This window comes from Mastigoproctus giganteus, chromosome 1 (genome assembly GCF_048544385.1).
Source record: "Mastigoproctus giganteus isolate SK-2022 chromosome 1, ASM4854438v1, whole genome shotgun sequence".
NCBI classification, from domain to species: Eukaryota; Metazoa; Arthropoda; class Arachnida; order Uropygi; family Thelyphonidae; genus Mastigoproctus; species Mastigoproctus giganteus.
In genome coordinates this window covers 47,825,324-47,847,766 of record NC_143575.1, presented here as the reverse complement: position 1 = coordinate 47,847,766, position 22,443 = coordinate 47,825,324, and the positions used below count along the sequence as shown (strand labels likewise).

The 22,443-nt window shown below is 35.7% G+C and overlaps 1 protein-coding gene across 6 annotated transcripts in view; it reads left to right on the top strand.

Annotated features, from left to right (window-relative positions):
- LOC150090769 (E3 ubiquitin-protein ligase HECW2-like) overlaps positions 1–22,443 on the top strand; it is a 518,151-nt gene that overhangs the window by 254,359 nt on the left and 241,349 nt on the right. For all 6 annotated transcript variants that reach the window (XM_090372567.1, XM_090372548.1, XM_090372558.1 and 3 more), the window contains 2 exons: positions 723–877; positions 8,844–8,988. In XM_090372567.1, the coding sequence (XP_090228693.1) occupies positions 723–877; positions 8,844–8,988 (300 nt within the window). The remainder of the gene's footprint in view (positions 1–722; positions 878–8,843; positions 8,989–22,443) is intronic.

Sequence of the window (22,443 nt, the reverse complement as noted above, 5' to 3'; positions counted from 1 at the left end):
AACAATAGAAATCCAGCAATTATTATTTTTTTTTTTTCATCCTAATGTTGATAACTTCACTTCCAATGGATGGATTTTCAAAAAATTTTATACTTGGGCGTTTTTTGGAAATATTTGTCAAGACTTCCCAAATTTGATCAAAATTGGAAGTTTTAATGAAATTTGGGAAGAATAGAAATCTGGCAATTATTATTTTTTTTTGTGCATATCACATAGGCTATCTATATACTATATATTGTTGCTGAAGCACTAGTTATGTGTGTTGCTGTGTGGAGGACTGAATCGCCAGTGTGGTGGATGTGCAGATAGGAAACTCTCAATGTGCATATAAGTATTTGCTTTTTGTTCATTTTTTATTTTTATTTTTGGTTATAAATTGTGAATTATTACTATTTGCTAACACACCCGAAGTTAACTAACCTGTTGTTATCAGCAAATAACAACTAGACTAGACAAAATATGCACTTTTTTCCATTTTTCTTTTCATTCTATTTTTGTTTTAATATTCTTCAAATCAAGATTCAATATGACTTATCAAGAAAAGGTGTATTACAATATTTTGGAGTATTTCCAAATTTTTAAATATTTCATTAAACAATAGACTTTAGTGTATTATATATTGCTCTTTTTAAATTTAGTATATTAAATACATTCTTATTGAACAAGTTTTGCCAGAAACAAAAAAACGTTTTGTCACATAATTTTAATTTAATTTTTTCTAGCACTTCTTCTCTTACAAACCTTACAGCTAGTCCACCAAGTAGAAATGAAATGTTTTCAGCTACACTCCAACATTTTCCTACTACTCGTTTACCGTCTATACCTGAAAGGACCATAAGATATCAAAGAGTAGAGCTTGAGGAACCTTTACCCCCACGTAAGAGCATTATATTGCTGTTGAAAATTTAAATTTGCAATATAATTTTTCAGTTGATGTATAAGACTTGCAGACATCTATGCATTATGTATCTCTGGCAAGTTATCGTCATAATTTATACGAGGGTTTTGCAATGTATTTATAATTTAGAGATTTATTCATCATACCATTAGTATTGTCTTCTAAAAATTTTTTGTTGAATAATTTTTTTACATTCAGTAATAGGTATAAAATATACTAGTGAACTCATGCAATAAAAATACATTGAAAATGGGAAAGTATATGACCTCAGAAAAATTAGAGCTTTATTTGTTTTGTGGATTTTAAAATAAAAACCATAATAAAAACAAAACTCTGTTGTTAAGCGAGCCATAGTTTTATTGCATGGACCTGCTACTACTGCCAATAATATACAACCAGAATGAAAGTCAAAATAAATACATCAACAAAATTATTCACAAACTGCAATATAAGCCTACCTGTATAATGGGGGGGGGGTCATGATTTTTCAGCATAGTCTTACTGTGCAGGCCTGCTAATATTAAAAATATAGAAATCATACAGAGTGTTCCAAGGGAAGTTTCCATTTAGTGTTCTGACCAGGCCTGATATTTGTTAACTTTGGTGATTGGATGAGTTCTGATGTGTTCAACTAAGTATGATATTTGTAAAACAATATAACTCAGAAGCTTTCTTTTAAAAAACTTTTTAGAGCAAAGTTTCAAAGAATGAGACCTGTTAATATCTTCAAAGCATAAATTACTAGCTGATCATTGCATGATGTGATGCTGGGAAATGAAAATTTACATGGAGTTAAAAGTACTCCTGGTAAATTTAATAAAATAAGTAAAACCAACTAACTGCATTATAAATTTGAAACCAATTCTCTAATACTAAAAGGTAGACAGCAGTAACTTGAACAAATAATGGTATGGGGGAAAGAAACCAAATAGCATTGAAGGCAAAATAGGAAGGTAAAAGAATAGTGGTATAGCTACCAACTCTTCCTGTTTACAATGAAGAGTCAGTCTCTTTTTTTTTTTTTAATCAGTTTGACCCTTTTTCCATCATACTGCTGTAATATAGTTTTGGTGACAAAGAGTTTTTCCATCTTTTTCTTTTCAAAAAAAAAAAAAAAAAAAAAAGTTAATAGAGTTAACTACATTAAAACTGAAAAATTTTTTCAGCTTATTTTAATTTCTGCTTATTTCTTTAACGAGTTGGCCATTAGGTGTTCTGTGATAATCTCTTTGCAAAATAGGAATATGGGATAATAGCCTCCTTCTCTGTTATGTGTAGTCATTTCATGGTACTTGTATAAAGCTAGTTAACAGTGTGTTTCAGTAAGATGACAAAGAAATATGGCCTAAAATTTCAGAATACCGTAGGCAAGATTTTCCATGCATTGTAAAAATCTGAAAAAAAAATAACATGTTTGCTTTTGTGTACTGTATGTGTGTAGATGTGATTTTTAAATTTCAAGTGGGGAACACTCAGTGTAAACAGATTTGCAAACAAATAAGTGTAAAGACAGTATGCAGTGCATAGAAAGAAATGCAAACGTAGATTTAGCATTTCATTGTGATGATGTCACATGTGCCAAATATTTATTTACGTCTTTTTCATAGAATGTAATCTTCCTCTGAGTTCTGCTGATTGTGTAGGTTTGTTGTTCAGAAATATAATTCCCAGTAGGAAGATAGCAAAAAAAAAAAAGTTTTGGAAGAACAAAAACAGACATTGTTAGCAAAATTGCACAGATAACAGAAGCTGTAGTCACTTTATGAAAGCAAAAACTTTCCTTTTACCCTTGACAGTTGTTTCACCTTTGTGTAAATCCCACATCAGCATACTGCAATCACTGCCATCTAGTGGTTCTTTTTTATGCAGATTCTTAATGCATGGAGAGTAACTGCTGATAATCAGTCAAGAATGATGCTTCTCTAACCAATAGGTTCAGGTGTACTAACTAGTGACCGACCTGCGAACACCATTTTAGAGCTGTACCATCGAAATGTAAGGAAGATTGGATCTTGCCATGATGTCCATTATAACCTCATCAGCCATACTGCATTGATGGAAGAGATGGGGAAGGGTTGACTGGAACTTAGCTCTTGAGACTAAACGTGGGTTCCACCACTTCAAGCCTCCAATTACTTTTACTCTTTCTGAAGTAATGGAGAAATCAATTAATGACCAACTCTTAAATTATCTAGAAACCCTCCATTTGATCAGCGATTGCAAGTATAGATTGTATTAGTGTGGATCCATTGGTAATATTTTGCCTTATGTTACTCATCTGCAAACAAATTCAGTGGACAACTTTGATGAAACTCAAGCAGTTGCTCTTGACATTTCAAAGGCTTTTGATCGTGTTTGGCATAAAGGTCTTCTAAATAAACTTCCATCTTATAGTTTACCAACTGTTTTTTTGTAATTGTGTAGTCATTTCTGACCGCTCACTGCGGGTGATGGTAGACGGCTCTGTCTTCTAACTTCTCCACCAATGCTGGTGTTTCCCAAGATTCAGTTCTTTCCTCCCACCCTTTTGTATATTAATGACCATCTTCCATTGACCAGAAATCCTATCCATAGTTTTGCTGATGATAGCACATTGCATTCATTCCACCTTCCAGTTTGAGAAACCTTGCCCTACTCAAACAGCTTCAACTTCTTGAATATCCGCTACCAATTCCTCAAATGCTGATCTCCAGGTAATTCTCTAGTGGGGCAAAGCTAACTTAGTTTATTTCAATCCTTCTAAAACTCAGTCCTGTTTCATTTCTTGCAAAAAGGATTCTTCTGGACCTATGATTATCTTTGATGACACTCCAGTTTCTAGACAAGATTATATATATCTATATTGGGGATTACCCCTGACTTTTAATTTACAAATATTGCTTCCACTGCATCTAAGAAACTGGGTTTTCTCTTTTGCTCTCGGCATTACTTTTCTTTCAAACTCTGTTCACTCTGTACAAATTGCAAATCTGCCCTACCATGGTATATTGTTCCTGCATCTGGGGCAGTGCTACCAAAATTTCTCTTAGGTTTCTAGATTCCATTGAAAAGAGGCAACTTGTTTAATTAATGACTCATCTCTAACAGAATCACTCCACTCTCTGTCTCATAGATGTTCTGTTTCTGCTATATTCCTTTTCTATAGATACTTCCATGGGCACTGTTGTTCTGAATTGGATTCTGTAATTTTTGCTCTCTTTCAAAGCAGTCTGAATGTGAGCTGCAACCAATCAACATCCTTTTACTGTCCAACTTCAAACTCACATAGCCAACTTGTCTTCTTCCCCATTTTATTCATTCATCTTTTGTTTTCTGGAACAATCCTTCCTTTATATATATTTCCTGAAAATTTCAATCTACAGAAGTTCAAGTCTAATGTCAACAAATATCTTCTTTCATCTTCTCAACTTCCAGTCCATGCATGATACTAAGTACTATAGGTTCTAATACTTCATGTTTGGGATTTTCATATATATATATGTATGTATATATATATATATATATAAAAAATTTAAAAAAATGTGCAAAAGTGGCCAGAGTGAGGATGCACAGATTGGGACATACTTTTAGTTAAATGACCAGAATGCATAGCTGCAAATTGGATGTGAGGCAGGATTTACATTTTTTTGATGATTCAAAATTAGTTTAAAATTGATAAACCCCCTTCAGGTTTTTAAATTTTAAACTGATTTAAACTGTCAGTGGTATTTGTGACAGACCAGTGCCACTGTGATTATACACTAGCAAGATTATACCCTTTTTTTTTTTTAAATTCTGCTTGTTATATACCAATGCTAAACCTTTTTATTAAGGGATTTCAATACTTAATAAATGCCCCTCCCTTTTTTTTTTAAGGAAAAATTTTACTTTAAAAATGTTTTTTAGATGAACCTATTTATTTTTAATGAAAAATTTTAATTTAAAATTGTTCCTTTTTTATATTTGTTATTTGCAATGAAACAAAACAAATTTTTATTACTTCTGCTGAAAATAATAATGAAAAGTTAAGATATTAAAGTATTATTCACAACTGTTTTCAAGTGTATAATAATTGAGAATAGTAATAATAGCAAGAACCCATTTTATGTAATAATTAAATGTAAAATAGAGACTTAGTGAATTCTTTAGCAGTAAAAGGTATATTTATTTGCATTACTCTGAAACTGAATGTAACAAGTGGTATGGAAGAAAAAAAAAGTAACACAAATAGCAGTGCTTTCACTTATTCTTCACTTAATTACTCTGAATAAGCAGTAAATAACTTCCAAAATTACTTAACTAAGAGTGTGTATATATACTTAAGAAGATAGAGAGGGAAACAACCATTAATTTTGGACTGGTGCACAGTGAACAAAGTGGTCCTAAAATCCCCAACAGGTAAAGTAATGTAAGCTTAGTGTAGAAAGGAAATTTAGAAATTTTGATACATTAATTTAATTGTTTTATTCTTATAAATGCCTTAGCCTAGTAAACTGCAGTTTAAAGTATGAAAGTTTATAGTAATGTGAGTTGTAAAGGAGGAATCATTAACCTCAATTTTTTTTTTTTTTTTTTTGGTTAGAATCAAGGAGCTTTAGTTCTGGTCACACACTTCAAATGTTGGAATAATTTATTTATTTATTCATGTACATACATGGTGATATATAAGTGATGAACAGAAACTGGGAAATTAAGCAGTAATATCATAATGATAAACATGCAGTGTGTTTGAAACAATCTAATACATGTCAATGAAATGCACAAATAGTGATGAACAGAATTTGATAGATTTGAACAGATATACAAAAATTGAGCAGCTTTTAAATATTAACATTCAAGAGAAACATTAAATTGTTAAAAATGTGGAATTTAGAATAAGATTATTTTAATACACTGATTAAAAACAATATTAAGAGTAAAATATTTAGGCATTCCCCAGTTTTATGAACTTAATATTCCTTCATAGGGCAGATTTTTGATTTGTATAGAAATTAGTAATAGTAGTAAGGTGCCTCTGTAGCCAGGTGGGCAGGAGCAGCAGTGCATAGCACACGCTTCTTGATTAGAGCGGGGTTCGAGCCCGTGACCACCAAATACGGAGGATGTGGAAAAGTCAGGGAATGACCACCGCATATCCCCGAAGCAATATGGCCTTAGTTGCTAATGCTCCTAAAAAAAAAAAAAAAAAAAACAAATAATAATAATAGTAGTAAATGACAAGAAAGCAAGTATCTATAGCATCAAAAAAACCCCACAGTTCACCCATTTGTACCAAAGTATATCTAATTTTCCCTTGAAGTTATTCAGACCATTCATTTCCACAACAACAGATGGAAGCTTGTTCCAACAATCAACCACCCACTTGCTGAAGGCAAATTTCCACACATCTATCCTGCCACCATCTTTCCTCAACTTGAATTTATGTCCCCTCGTGCGTAGTCACAGCAAGTGGAAGAATACCATTAATGTTTAGCATACTCAGTCCATTCAAGACTTTAAACACTTCATTTAGATCTCCCTGCAGGTGCCTGATCTTGAGATGCTGATTTTTGCAGAACTGAAGCCTTTCTAGATAAGAGCACCCTTTTGTTCCTTTCATCATGAATCTGGTTGCTCTTCTCTGCATCTATTCCAGCAGATCTACATCCTTCCTAAAGGCCTCCTTCCTAAAAGGAGGCCTCCAGACCTGTATACAGTACTCAAGATGTGGCCTGACCATTGCCAAGGGGATAATCACCTTCTTGTCTCTGTTAGCAAAATTCCTGTATATCATTGACAAAACTCCATGAGCTTCAGAAATGAAGAGGACTTCATTACCCCCGGGTCTTTTTCATTCTCCACATTCATGAGTGTAGTACTACACAGTTGGTATGTTTCTCTTGGGTTACTGCTATCCGTATGTGAAGTACTTTACATTTGTAAATGTTAAACTTCAGTTGCCACTTCTGAGCCCATCTGCCTAACTTTTCTAGATCCTGTTGCAGCAGCATAATGTCTTTACTGTCATTAACAACCCTGCCAACCTTTGTATCATCTGCAAACTTGGACTTTAAAGCCTGATATAGCTTAATCGATATCATTGATAAATACAAATTTGTACACAAAACAACAATGGGCCCAGCACTGAACCCTGGGAATTCCGCTAATAACATTAGTCCACATAGAGCAGTGTCCATTTATTACCACTCTCTGCCGTCTCCCTCAACCATCCCTTTATCCATTGCAGCAATTTGCCTCCAATGCCACACTGCTCCAATTTCTGCAGCAGTCTTCCATGTGCAACAGTATCAAAAACCTTTCTAAGGTCCAAATATATGATATCAAATTTATTCTTTGGATCCGGTTCCTTTGTGACCACTTCATAATATCCAATCAGATTTGTCAGACAGACTTCCCCTTAACAAACCCATGCTGTGGCTGAGCTATTACTGCTGTCTTGTCTAGATGATGCTGTATCACCTCTTTAACAAGTGACTCCATTATTTTCCCTGGAAAAGAAGTTAAACTAACAGGTTCTCTAATTATTTGGGCCACCCTTTGTACCTTTGAACCCCCTCTGTGAATTGGGGATACATTTGCACTTCTCCAGTCCATGGGGACCTCCCACGACTAAGGATGCTCTCATAATTATGGCTTAGGGTTTGCTTACTTCCCTTGCTGCCTCCTTCATTATAACTGGATAAATCCCATCCACCCCAGGTACTTTCCTTATGTTTAACTTCAACAATTTCTACTCCACTTTGCTCTCAGTTATTACAAAATAAATTAGTTCGCTGTTAGAGTTTGATAAACGTCTGGCATTCCCCTCATTGAGTAACTCCTCATGTGTGAATGTAGATGCAAAATACTCATTCATTTTATCAGCTACTTTAGCATGATCATCAATAGTCAGCCCATCTATATTAAGTGGTACAATTCATCCCTTCCTTCTAGAATTTACATAAGTAAAGAACTCTTTGCTGTTTTTCTTTGCATCCTTTGCCAAAGATTTCTCGTAATCTGCCTTTGCCTGCCTAACCTCCTTTGTGACTTCATTACAGACTAGTTTATATCTACCGTAGTCTTCTGTGTCACCTGATACTTCATATGCATCCCATACATTTTTCTTCTCTGCCACGAGCCTGATTAATTCATGCAACATCCATTTAGGCCTGGACCTTGAACAGTATTTCTTAGTTTGTATGAAAAGCCTAGTAGCCTCCAAGATTAAGTCCCTGAAGGCTTCCCATTTAGAGTTCGCTATTTTTAACATCATCAATTGATCCCACTGTATAGAATTTAAAAACTGTCTGAGACCACTGAAGTCACTTTTACAAAAGCTAAAACCCTTCCCTTTACCCTTGGTGGTAGTTACATTTTTAGGTAAATCCCACATCAGTACATTGTCATCACTGTCACCTAGTGGTTCTTTTATCTACAATTTCTTAATGCATGAATAATCACTGCTGATAGTCAGATCAAGGGTATTACTACCTCTGGTTGCCCCTTGAACATGTTGCTTTATAAAACAATCCTCCAATAAATCCACAAAAGTCTTGCTAGCATGCGAGTGAACAACTCACAAGTTCCAGTGAATATCTGGAAAGTTAAAATCCCCAATTACAAGACATTCTGATTTACTGGTCCATTCTGTTTCTCCGTACAGTTGTTCATTGTATCATCAGAGGCATTAGGCCTATAGCACACTCCTACTCTCATTTTTGCTTTCCCAGTGCTTATGTCATACCAAACTGACTCAGCATTGCACTGTCCATTGTATGTCTGTTCTTTGGAACCCTTCATGTGTATTTCCATAAAAGTCAATTCCATTTATTCAGGTCCACTGCTAACCCATTCATGGTACTGAATACTATACATTGTTATTAGCATTTCCTGTTTAGAACTAACATTTTTTAATGAAAAAATAAAGAAGAAGAAATGAGAAGGAATGTATTTAGATACAAAAATATTTTATTTTTTTTAATAGATTGGGAGGCAAGAATAGATAGTCATGGACGGATATTTTATATTGATCACCTTAATCGAACAACTACTTGGACACGACCAACCTCTTCACAACAACAAAACTTTGGAGCAGCCAATGAACTCCAGAGGCAGCAGTTAGATCGTAGGTAAGTTAAATGTAATTTAAAATCTCCTACCATTTAATATTAATGGTGGTAATCCATATTTAAAATGAAATAACATGACAATCTTAATGTTAATGTACAAAAACCAAGACATTAATGGGGTTAGAATTATTTTTTATCTTATTTTATGTATTTATTTATTTATTTTATTTTATTTTTGCACACATGTATGTGCAAAAATATATGTTAGGTAATATACAGTGAAGGTGGGGAAAGAATTCAAAATGAAAGATGGATGATAGAAGAACGAAGAAGCTTTAGACCAGCAATGGGCAACAACTTGCAGGCCAGGTCTGACCTATAGATCCTTTTCATGCAGTCAATATTTATTTCTGAAGAAAGCGCTGTTAAATCTTTGTTTCTTATTCTGCAAAAAAATTTAACCAATTGAAGTGTGAGATGGTCCTTCCACTTGAATTAGGGAATGGAACTGTAGTGTATCCTCTAATGTAATCTTTCGTAGCAGTGATCACTAAAATATCCCTAATTGGAAGTGCTGCTAAATATGAACAACTACCCCCCAAAATAAAATACCCACTGAAATCAAAAGAAGGATTGAGACTGACAGTCAAAATAACATAAAAAAAAATTGTAAAGATACATTTTGCAATATGGTTCACCACTTTTCCAAACATGCCTGTGAAAAATGTGCAACTATGAAAGTAGCATCAATACAATCTTTTACTGCTTTCTTTCTTTCTTTCTTGTGTTATTTTTTAATATTTTAATGTTCCATGTTATATTTCTATTGAACTGGTGTTATGTTTAAATTTTTATATTCGTAATGCACAGGAGAGTAAGTAAACTGCAAATTGATGAAGGATATACACAGACTAATAGATTAACAGCAGCTAGAGGTGAAAGTCATTCTTGCGCTACTTAAATTGGGATTGTAAGGCCTTTTGGGAGGGAGGTAGATTCCTGATGGCTCAAGAAAATACATAGGCTGTGTTAGGAATAAGGGCAAAAATAGGTGCGTGTATACCTGCATGTACACTAATGTTAGGAGTAAAGTCAATAAATTTGAGGAATTTGAAGTATTAGTTAGGTCATCAAATGTGGACATTGTAGAAACATTGTGCCAATCAGATATGAAATTTAAATATGGACAGTATAATGTTTACAGGCGGAACAGACAGGACAATGGTGGAGAGTTATGCTCTTGGTTAAGAAACACACTCTAATGCAGTGCACCCATTTGATGTTGGTGGACATTCTAATGTAGTGTTAGTTTTGTGTGAGGTGAGTAGTGGAAAAACAGAAATGAGAGTAGGAGTGGGTTATAGGCAAAATGACTGATGAGTATAATGAACAACTATATGGACAGAATGGGCGAGTAAATTAGAACATCTAATGGATGATTTTAATTTTACAGATATTGACTGCAACTCGTGGGTTGGTCACTCACACAACAGCAGGACTTTTCTGGATTTATTGGCTACATCAGTATGTTAGAGAAGCAAAGAGAGAAAGCAATAGACTTTATCTGATTATCAATAGTAATTCTTTGTGCATTATGAATTTCAGATAAAGGAATCACTTGGTGGCAGGATCACAGTGCTTTGATGTTGGATCTAAGCCCTGTAGATATAACTAGCATCACGGCTAAAGGGAAGCAATTTACTTTTGTAAAGGTGACTACAGTGGTCTTAGACAATTTTAAGTTCTATTCAGTGTGGACAAACTGCTGATGTTACCAATTGCAAATATGTCACCATACTTGAACACAATATTCTAAGTGTGGTCTAACAATAGCCTTGTATAGTGGAATTATGACGTCCTTATCTCTACAAGCAAATGTTCGATAAATTATTGATAGGACACCATGGGCCTTCTTTGCAACCTATAAACAATGCTCGGAGAACCTAGTGTGTGACTGTTTCATAACTCCCAAGTCCCTTTCTTCCACTACAGATTTTAATTTATTTCACTAAGTGTATAAGTTATATTGGGGGTACTGTTCCCCAGGTGGAAGACCTTGCGTTTTGCTGAATGAAACATGGCTGCCACTTCTCTGACCATTCCTGAAGTCTATCTAAGTCACTCTGAAGAAGCTCTTCTTGGCAGTGATCACTAGCTACTTGACTGATCTTTGCATCATCTGAAAATTTAGCCATCAAGCCCTCTATCCATTCATTGATGTCAAAAAACAAAATCAAAAACAACAATGGTCCCAATACAGATCCTGGGGAACCCATATTTGTGCATTAACCCAATTTGAGGAGTAACCATTTATCACAACCCTCTACATCTTTCCCTGAAGCCATCCTGTTATCCATCTAAAGATTTTCTCTGTGATTCCAACCTGCTCCAGCTTACGAAGGAACCACTCATGTGGGACTGAGTCAGATGTTTTGCTGAAATCCAAATAAACAGTATCGAAATTATTCCCTAAATCCAGCTAATGAGTGATCCTCTCAAATTAGCTAACCAGATTTGTTAAACATTATTTTCCCTTTACAAAACCATGCTGTGTATCTTTCAGAATTCTGTTTCTATCTAAATGATCCTGAATTCCACTCTTGGTCATTGCATCCATGATTTTCCCTACTACTGAAGTTAGACTGACCAGTTGGTAATTTTACGCTTCACTCTTAGAATCGCCCTTATGTATTGGAAATACATCGGCACTTTTTCAATCCAATGGAATCACTCCCGAGTCCAGTGATGCTCTCATAATTAGCCTCAGTGGTTCGATGCACTCAATTGCTGCTTCCCTTAAGATTATAGGGTATATACCATCAACCCCAGGAGCCTTACTGGCCTATAGGCTTGAAAGTTTTTTTCATTAAATAAACGTGTGAAATTTCAAATCATTAATTACATTTTTTTCTACTTCACTCCCATAATTTCTCATTCACACACAAAGGGTTTTTCTTCTGTAAATATTGATGCAAAGTAACTATTGAATTCAATCCAATCTACAACATCAGCTGGGGTGTCTAATACTATCCCATGATATTGATGAAAATATATCAGGCTTAGTGTTGAAGTTTGCAGATGATACAAAGGTTGGCAGGGTTGTTAATGACAGTAATGGCAGTGTGCTACTGCAACAGGATCTAGAAAATTTGGGAAGATGGGCTGAGAAGTGGCAACTGAAGTTTAACATTGACAAATGCAAAGTACTGCATATGGGTAGAAGTAACCCCAGAGGAATGTACCAACTGTGTGGTACTACACTGAAGGGGGTTGAAAATGAAAAAGACCTGGGAGTAATTGTGCAATCAGATATGAAGTTTTCTGGGCAATGCAGACAGGCTGCCAGGGCAGGTCATGGGTTTTGTCAATGATATACAGGAATTTTGCTAGTAGGGAAAAGGAGGTGATTGTCCCTCTGTATAAGGCAATGGTCAGGCCACACCTTGAGTACTGCATACAGGTCTGGAGGCCTCATTTTAGGAATGATGTAGATTTGCTTGAGCATGTAGAGAGAAGGGTAACAAGATTGGTGAGGGGAATGAAGGAATCCTCTTACCAAGAGAGGCTTAAGTTCTGCAAATTGCAGTGGCTGGAGACTAGGTACCTGTGAGGTGATCTGATTGAGGTGTGTAAGGCCTTGAATAGGTTGAGCACGCTGAATTCTGATGGGATTTTTCCACTTGTTCAGATTACGAACCTAAGGAGGCATAAATTCAAATTGACGAAAGACAGATGTAGAATAGATGTGCAGAAATTTGCTTTTAGCAATTAACCTAGCGGGTGGTTAATTGCTGGAACAACCTTCCATCTGTCATTGTGGAAGTTGATAGTTTAAATAAATTTAAGGAGGAACTGGACAAACATTTAGAGGGAATTGTTGCATAAATTTTTTTTTTTTTGGCTGATGCTACTTAAGCTCATACGCTTGCTTTCTTGCATCACATGCCACTATTACTACTACTACTATGTCCATTATGTAATTCTGATTTGTAATTCTCTTCTTTACATTTATATATGTGAAGAATTCCTTATCCCCATTCTTTGCCAGTGATTTCTTATAATCTGCCTTTGCAAGCCTAACCTTTTCTGTGGCAATATTACAGATCAATTTATAATTGTTATTGGCTTCAGTACTTTTTATTGCTCTGTAACTTTTCTATTCTGTCTTTTTCTGCTCAAGTAATCTGGCAACTTCATTATTCATCCAATTTGGAACCCTTCTCATGGAGTATTTTTTTAATGGTATATATATAACTATAACCTTGCTGACGAGGCTACTAGGAGACGGTCGTGTTCAAAGCCGCTAAGTGGATCTTTCTTATTTATTGATTTGAAATTATTGTTTTTCTAAAACTTTTGATTTAAATTTAGTAGTATAACATTATTTTGTGATTTTCTGATTAATTTGGTGTATTTATTCTTTACTCGGCCTTGTAATTGCATAAAAATATCGGTAAGGGTATCCACGTGTTTGCAACTCTGCTGAACGAGAAGTTCTTTAGCCATATTTAGCCGCTTGATTGAATATTTTTTACATCGAATTATTTCTGTAAGTAGCTTATAGACCTAGTAAGGATCGTTAGTTTATTCTGAATTGAGACAGCGAGATTTGAAAGTTAATTAATACTTAAGTGTCCGTAGATTTACCGATCATAACTTTCCCGCCTTTGTGATACGATAGTTATATACCGTACTAGATAGCGTTAGTTGAACTTCGTTAGCAGTTAAATTGTACTTATTAAATAAATACATATAACGACTTAGATTACAAACGTAATATAATTAATTATATTTAACATAATTAATAACAACATAATTAATTAATAAATTAATAGACTCATGACTCAGACCAGAGCAGCAAAATAAAAGGCTCAAGCTAATGGAAGTGCTGTGGCTCAGAGCAGAACTGAGGGGGCAGTTGTCCTCTGACTCACAGCCTTATAAAATGCACTGTTTGCTTGATGTTTGCAGAGCAATCGGGTACGGGACATGATACTGCCATGGGGGATGTCTTTGTGTGTGCGCGATGCAAGGAGCGTATCGATATCAGGCAACAACTCAGCGTTCTTGTGGGCCTATATGAGAGCTTGAAGGACAGGGTGGATGCCCTCGAAGAAACTAAAGTGAGGGGCCCATCAAGCTCTCAGCTGCCCACATCAACGCCAGAGCTTGCACTTGGGCATCACGTGACACAGAGACAATCCCCCAAGGCAGAATGCACTGGTCCCGAAGGAACTAGTAGTTGTTGGTGACTCTATTGTCAGGGAAATGGGGAATATGCTTTGTAAAAAGGATAGGTGGAACAGGACCAGGGTATGTCTGCCAGGGGCAAAGGTTGATGACGTTGTAGAGCGAATATCATCTTTTAAGGGCACAAAAGGTGATATAGTTGTACACGTTGGCACTAATAATATTAAGAGTAGGAGACCGGCAGAATTACTTAGCAAGTACAGGTCACTGTTGAACAAAAGCCGAGAATTAGGGTTGAATTTGAAAGTGTCTGCAATTCTGCCCAGACATGATAGGAGGGAGTATATGATGAGAGCCTTGTCGATCAATTCGGCCCTGGAAAGATTGTGCAAGGCTCAAGGAGTAGAATTTTTTTCAGCCTGGTCTGTACTTGTTAATAGGAGGGATTGCTTCTACAGGGATGGGATACACTTAAATAGAAAGGGTGCAAGAATATTTGCTGATGCTATCGAGGCAGTGTTAGGTGGGTCGGAAAACTGCTAGCTTGGGTGGAGACAAAGACCAATAGATTGACAGTAACCACTGGCAGAGGTGAAAGAGATTCTTGCACTGCATCTATTAGAATGAGCAGAAGCCTGAAAAACAAGATGCATGGTATTTCAGAGACTGCTGGGAGCCATTGCAGTACAAGTAAACACATGGGTTGTGTTAGGGTAGCTAAGAATAGAAACAGGGGCAGGTATACTTGCGTGTACACCAATGCTAGGAGTTTAGTAAATAAATTTGATGAATTTGAGGTATTGCTCAAAACATCAAAGGCAGATATTGTTGGGATATCAGAGACGTGGTGTCACACAGATATAAGGGATGCAGAACTGGAATTTGGGGAGTACAATGTGTACAGAAAGGATAGACAGGATAGGAAGGGGGGAGGGGTTATGCTATTAGTTAGGAAACACATAAAAACTAAGGAAGTGAAGCCAGTCAACATCGCTGGACAGTGCAGTGTTGAGTCAGTTTGGTGTGACATAAGCATTGGGAGATCAAAATTGAGAGTAGGAGTGTGCTATAGGCCTAATGACTCTGATGAGTATAATAAGAAACTGTACAGGGAAATAGAGTGAGCCAGTAAATCAGAGAGTCTTATAATGGGAGATTTTAATTTCCCAGATATTGACTGGAATTTGGGGGCTGGTCACTCACACACTAGCAGGGCTTTTGTGGATTTATTGGATGATTGTTTTCTACATCAGCATGTTCGGGAGGCAACTAGAGGGAGTAATACTCTTGATTTGATTATCAGCAGTGATTCTTCATGCATTAAGAATCTGCAGATAAATGAACCACTAGGTGGCAGTGATCACAGTGTGCTGAAGTGGGATTTACTCAAAGAGGTAACTACCATTAGGGGTAAAGGGAAGGGTTATTGCTTCCGTAAAGGCGACTACGATGGACTGAGACAGTATTTAAATTCTATACAGTGGGACCAACTGATGATGTTACCAACAGCAAATTCAAAATGGGAAGCATTCAAAGAACTTATCTTGGAAGCTACTAGGCTTTACATACCAACTAAGAAATACTGTTCAAGGTTTAGGCCAAAATGGATGTCAGATGAACTAATGAGGCATATGGCAGAGAAGAAAAATGCATGGGATACCTACAAATTAACACATGACACAGAAGCCTATGATAGATACAAGTTGATATGCAACCAAGTTACAAAGGAGGTTAGGCAGGCGAAGGCAGATTACGAGAAATCCTTGGCAAGGGATGCAAAGAAAAACAGCAAAGAGTTCTTTACTTATGTAAACTCTAGAAGGAAGGGGATGAATCAGATTGGTCCACTTGATATTGATGGGTCAACTGTTGATGATCCTGCTCAGGTAGCTAACAAACTAAATGAATATTTTGCATCGACATTCACACATGAGGAGTTATTCAGCGAGGGGAATGCCAGAGGTGTATTCAACTCTAGCAGTAAGCTACAGAATCTTGAAATAACTGGGAGTAAAGTGGAGGAGAAACTGTTGAAGATAAACACAAGAAAGGCACCCGGAGTGGATGGGATCTATCCAGTTATATTAAAGGAGGCAGCAAAGGAAGTAAGCAAACCCTTAGCCATAATTATGAGAGCTTCCTTGGACTCAGGGCAGGTACCCATAGACTGGAAATGTGCAAATGTGACCCCAATTCACAAAGAAGGATCAAAGCTGACACAAGTAATTATAGACCGGTGAGCTTAACTTTTGTTCCAGGAAAATTAATGGAGGCACTGGTTAAAGAAGCACTGCAGGATCATTTAGACAAGACTTCAGTTATAGCTCGGACACAGCATGGTTTTGTTAAGGGGAAGTCTTGCCTGACCAATTTGATTGGATGCTATGATGCAGTCACAAAAGAACTGGATGCAGGGAATAGCTTTGATATTATATACTTGGATCTTAGAAAGGCTTTTGATACTGTTGCACATGGAAGACTGCTACACAAATTGGAGCAGTGTGACATTGGAGGCAAATTGCTGCTATGGATAAAGGGATGGTTGAGGGGGAGAAGACAGAGAGTGGTAAACAATGGACACTGCTCATCGTGGACTAATGTTATTAGTGGAGTCCCTCAGGGCTCAGTGTTGGGTCCATTATTGTTTTCTGTATTTATAAATGATATTGATGATGGTATATCAAGCTTAATGTCCAAGTTTGCAGACGACACAAAGGTTGGCAGGGTTGTCAAGGACTACTGACACTATGCTGCTGCAACAGGATCTGGAAAGGTTGAGCAGAAGGGCTGAGAGGTGGCAAATGAAGTTTAACATTGACAAATGTAAAGTACTACACATGGGAAACAGCAACCCCAGAGCAACGTATCAACTCTTTGGTACTACACTGACAGTGGTAGATAATGAAAGGGACCTGGGGGTGGTTGTGCAGGCAGATATGAAGTTCTCTGAGCAGTGCAGACGGGCTGCAAGAGTAGCTCATGGTGTATTGTCAATGATATATAGGAATTTTTGTAGCAGGGATAAGGAAGTGATTATTCCATTGTATAAGGCAGTGGTCAGGCCACACTTTGAGGCCTCCAGACCTGTATACAGGTCTGGAGGCCTCATTTCAAGAAGGATGTAGAGCTGCTGGAACGAGTACAGAGAAGTGCAACAAGATTAGTGAATGGAACAAAGGGTTGCTCTTATCTAGAAAGGCTTAAGTTTTGCAAATTACAGTGTCTGGAGACTAGGCACCAGCGAAGTGATCTGATAGAGGTGTATAAAGCCTTGAATGGTTTAAGCATGCCCAATGCTGATGGGATTCTTCCTCTAGCTCAGAAAAATCACCTGAGAGGGCATAAATTCAAATTGAGGAAAGACAGATGTAGGATAGATGTGAGGAAATTTGCCTTTAGCCAGCGGGTGGTTGGTTGGTGGAACAGACTTCCATCCCTTGTAGTGGAGGTTGATAGCCTAAATAAGTTTAAGGCTCAGCTGGACAGGTATTTTGAACGAACAGAGGGGTGAAGTGAAAGTGGATTTTTTTTTTTTTTTTTTCGGCTGATGCTGCATAAGCTTGCTTTCTTGCATCAAATGCCTCTACTAATGCTAATATGAATTCAGTTTTTCTCTGATTAATGTTTTAAAAGTATTCAATTGTATTCACAAGATATCTACTGTAAGATATCTACCCAGTTAATAGAGGCCATGGAGCACCTTATGTCATTGTAATTTCCTTTCCTGAAATTATAACTCTTTCCTTTACCTTTAACTACTGCTACTTCTCTCTTCATCGTCCACCATAGAACTCCGTGATGCATTCCTGCTGCTGGTTCCTGTACTGTCAGACCTATTTTGTCATCTTGTTCATGGATGATGATGAACAAGAATATTCTTGTTCAAGGTCTAGAATATTCTTTTCCCTGACATGTTGATACAAATAACAATCATCTAGTTTATTTAAAAATTTTGTCCCCAATGTGGAATTTCCTTGCCATTTGCTCCACTCAATTAGAGGAAAGTTTGGGAAGATGGGCTGATTAATCACCCATAATAAGATAGTATTATGAAAACAAAATTTATCTCACACATAGTTCCCCTCCATCAGGATGGGGGGTGGGACAGTTCTATCCACCATTTTACAACAAGATGGCCACCAATATTTGATTTAAATGTTGCTTGTTTATAACTGATTTATTTACTATTATATTCAAACCAATATCATACATTTGGGGTAAGAAATAAGAGAATTGGGGAAGAAAGATTAGCTAAACAATATTCAAAGCAAAAAATAAATAAATATAAAATAATAATAGGAATAGGCCCAGAGGCAGACCAAGAATTAGATGGATTGATGTTGTCAAGCAAGCATTAGTGAAAAGAGGGCTTACTGTGGCTAGCATAAAGACCTAACATGAAGCAGCATTACATGATGTGCAATAGTGAATGGAAGGTTGATTGTCTAGAAGGAGTGATTTTCATTACCATATATCCTGTACCTACTGGATATAACAGAATTCTGTGATATGTTTACCATAAAGGGGATGTGGATGTGTAAGGAGCTGCCCCTAGAATGTCAGGGTCTTGTATCTTCACAGAGATACAAGTCAGTTCAACTCTGACTTGTATCTCTGTGAAGAACACAGAGATACAAGTAGCAGTGGAAATGGGCCTGATATGTGAATAGTGTAGTTTGTGATGTTGTGTTGTTCTGGCCACTTGGCTACCCAGAAGCATCAATCACTTGGAGAGATGATTCTGGATACTCGTCCACACCACAGGAAGGTGGGCAGTCCAGTAGAACTCAAGCTATGTCAGTTTGACTCTGTCCAAAAAAAAATCCTGTGGTGTTGGGAGAAAAAAAAAAAACGAAAAAAAAAAGAGCTTTTGATTCTATCTATTGACTGCCCATAAACAGCAGTCAAATAATGTTAAAATAGAAAATAATAAAATGAAAACTAGGATAAAAAAAATATTGTTTTGCTACTGGTCACTTTTAATGTAATAAATTGTAACTAGTATTTTCCAACTTTTTTTTTTTTTTTTTTTTTATAAAAAGTGTAACTTGTTAAATATTGTTTTAATTTAATTCCTTTTTGGTAATGTTTACTTATTTAATTTGTAGTTCCTTTCCTACCGAGCAAGTAGTTGTTGTTGTGACAGCCTTTTTTTAATATATGATTTTTAAAATGTGCTTCTGGTTTCATGTGCTTTTTGGATGGCCTGATGGATGCTGGACACCAGTGATTTTTCTGTATGAATTGAAATTGAATTAAATTTAATCAAAGGAATAATGAACAAATAAAGATATAAACTGGGAAAAAAACCAGGTATCGGTGGCTGTAAAGCATAATGAACCACATGTTGTGTTAACATTATTAATGTAATAAATTACAGATGTAAACTAAATTAGATATAAGTTTGCAAGATACAAATACAGCTAAAACTAATACTATACCTATAGAAACAAAGAAGATATTAGAAGGGTGGGTATCCAAAATTAATAAAGTGGAGTATTAAGTATGTACTCAGTTAATTAATTGAGTACATACTTAATGGGAAGCTAATAAGGCAAATTTACAAGCCAATGATGAATAAATATAGACCAGCTCCTCTTAAACAATAACAACAAGTGAAAATTTTTGTGAAAAATCACACTGACTGGACTAAAATTTAACCACAACAACGTGAGTAATATTTGAAATAAAAATAAATTAAAACAGAGTGACCATTGAGTCCCATCTAGTCAGAAGGCCACAAGACAGCAATAGACATTTTGGAAGTTCTAACAATCAGTTCCCAGGCTGAAAAATGTATATATGCTTGTGTTCTAGTTTTTTTTTTATTCCTTCCAGTCACTTTCATTTGACATTTAGAGATGTCTTTTTTTTCAGATAACCAGTGTTGGATTGCTTCAGCTGAAATAGCAATTTGTGGTTGATATGCCTTTGCTTTAATTCTCTAAGTTCATCTTGCAGTGCTCGTTTCAGGTACCTGATGACTTGATTTACCTAAAATATTCAGTTGAATTCCTTAATCTTTTACTTCACCTTGTAAATTTTTCATCTTTATCATTGTTCATGTGGTTTTGTGATTCCTGCAGTTCTTTTAAGTTGCTCAGCAAAATTTCTTGGTTTTTGGATTTACTGATCAGGTCTGTGACCCTGGATGTAGAATTCTGTGAGCCATTTCAGAAATCGAACATTTCATTTCAGTCATGTGAAATGATTTCAGTTTTTCTATCTGCACTTATATTCTTTTTTTCCAGATATTTAATTCTCTCTAGACTTCTCTTATTACTGTTCTAATTGAAATGTTAGTCATTCAACTTCCATTCACATTCTCTCCAAATTTAGTTATGTATTTTCTAACTTCATATTATTTTGTCCCTTATAAAGTTTGACAGGCTTTGGAGGACCTGGAAACTGTTGAAGATCTCTTTTTCATCTTTTGCTTAACCATATTATATTTAAGCTGCATTCCTTTTATTTGTCTGCATTGTGCGTTTCAGCTTTTGTATTTTTGCTTCCATCATTTTTATTTTATTTTTTTCTCCATTATATGCTATTCTTCCTTTTGTTCCTTTTCATATACCTTTTTAGCAAATCTAAATTCATATTTCACTTTATGGAATGAATTTTGGTAGTCTGATCTTTACTTTTGAGTCTTTCATGCAGTTGTTTTAATTATTCTTCTAAACATTTGATCACAGTTGATTCATTAGGTGATTTAATACTTTTTAGATCATGGTTTTCTGGTAATGGATGAATAGTAGTTGAAGTTACTCTTAATACCTTTTTGATCTCTTTTTCTAATTCTTTTATTTTCTTGGAATTCATAGGTTGAACTTGAAATGTTTTTTTTTTTTTTTTGGTCGCAGTGTTTTTCTTTTTTCCAGATTTTTTCTTTGTATAATAATTTCCTTATTTCTTCTCTTTGCACTTCTATTATTGATTCATTAGTTGTTAACTTGTTTCTACATTCTCTTAACTGTACTTGAATATTCACTTTCTCATTTTCTGCAGTTGCTATCAGTTCTTTAGTTTTTTTTTTAATTTAATTTCTTTCAATGAGTAGTTTTTGCTGAAAATTCTTAATAGTTTCTTGAAAAATAATTCCTTATATAAATTTGACAGTGATTTTTAATTTAATAAATTCTAAATTATCAGTTGTGTTTTCCTTCTGCAACATTCATGGAATACCTAAATACAATGATAAAAGAGATTATAACAAAGTTGGTTAATGATAACTTTGGCTCTTGGCACAATTTTCTACCACAGTTGCCATTTTGTTCAGTTCGGCACTTGACTCTAGTGTCCAGAAGCCACACTTTTTTTTTATATGGAGACAACCCATCTATGCTGTCAGACTTAACTAATAACAACTATGAGTTGTAATGTTACTGATGAACACTTACAAGAGCTATTAGAGAAATTTAGATCAATCAGCAAGATAATCAAAAATATCAGTGAAAGAACTGGTGAGATAATCAGGACTTATATAAATAGATCTAGGCATATCCATCCTATTAAAATCAGTAATCTTGTATTGTTGCAAAACCAAGGTAGATTGTCTTTGGAGGATAAATTAAGATTAGAAGCAAATGGAATATTGCGGGTAACGCAAAGACTGGCACCTGTAAATTACATTAGTTACTGCTCCATACAGAGAGAAAATAGTTCAAATTGAAAATATCAAAAAATATTGTTGCTAGTGATACCACAGTCATTCCAGGTTATTACATGTACTTTAAAGACATGAAAGTGACCAAATGAGACTAGACTAATGCGTGGAATAAAGATGGTATTGGATATACAGATATCCAATAGCATCTACATCTAAAAATGTGAATTTGGATACTCAAGTTGAGAAAGCAGATGCCTATAATCAAGTAGTAGTAGTAGTAGTAGTAGTAGTAGTAGTAGTGCCATGTGATGCAAGAAAGCAAATGTATGAGCTTATGCAGCATCAGCCAAAAAAAAAAAAATCACACCATTCCCTCCAAATGCCTGTCCATTTCCTCCTTAAATTTATTCAACCTATCAACTTCCACAATGACAGATGGAAGTTTGTTCCAGCAATTAACCACCCACTGGCTAAAGGCAAATTTCCGCACATCCAATCTACATCTGTCTTTTCTTAATTTGAATTTATGCCCCCTTAGGTTCGTAATCTGAACAAGTGGAAGGATCCCATCAGAATTCAGCGTGCTGAACCCATTCAAGGCCTTATACACCTCAATCAGATCACCGCGCAGGTGCCTAGTCTCCAGCCACTGCAATTTGCAGAACTTAAGCCTCTCTTGATAAGAGGATCCCTTCATTCCCCTCACTAATCTTGTT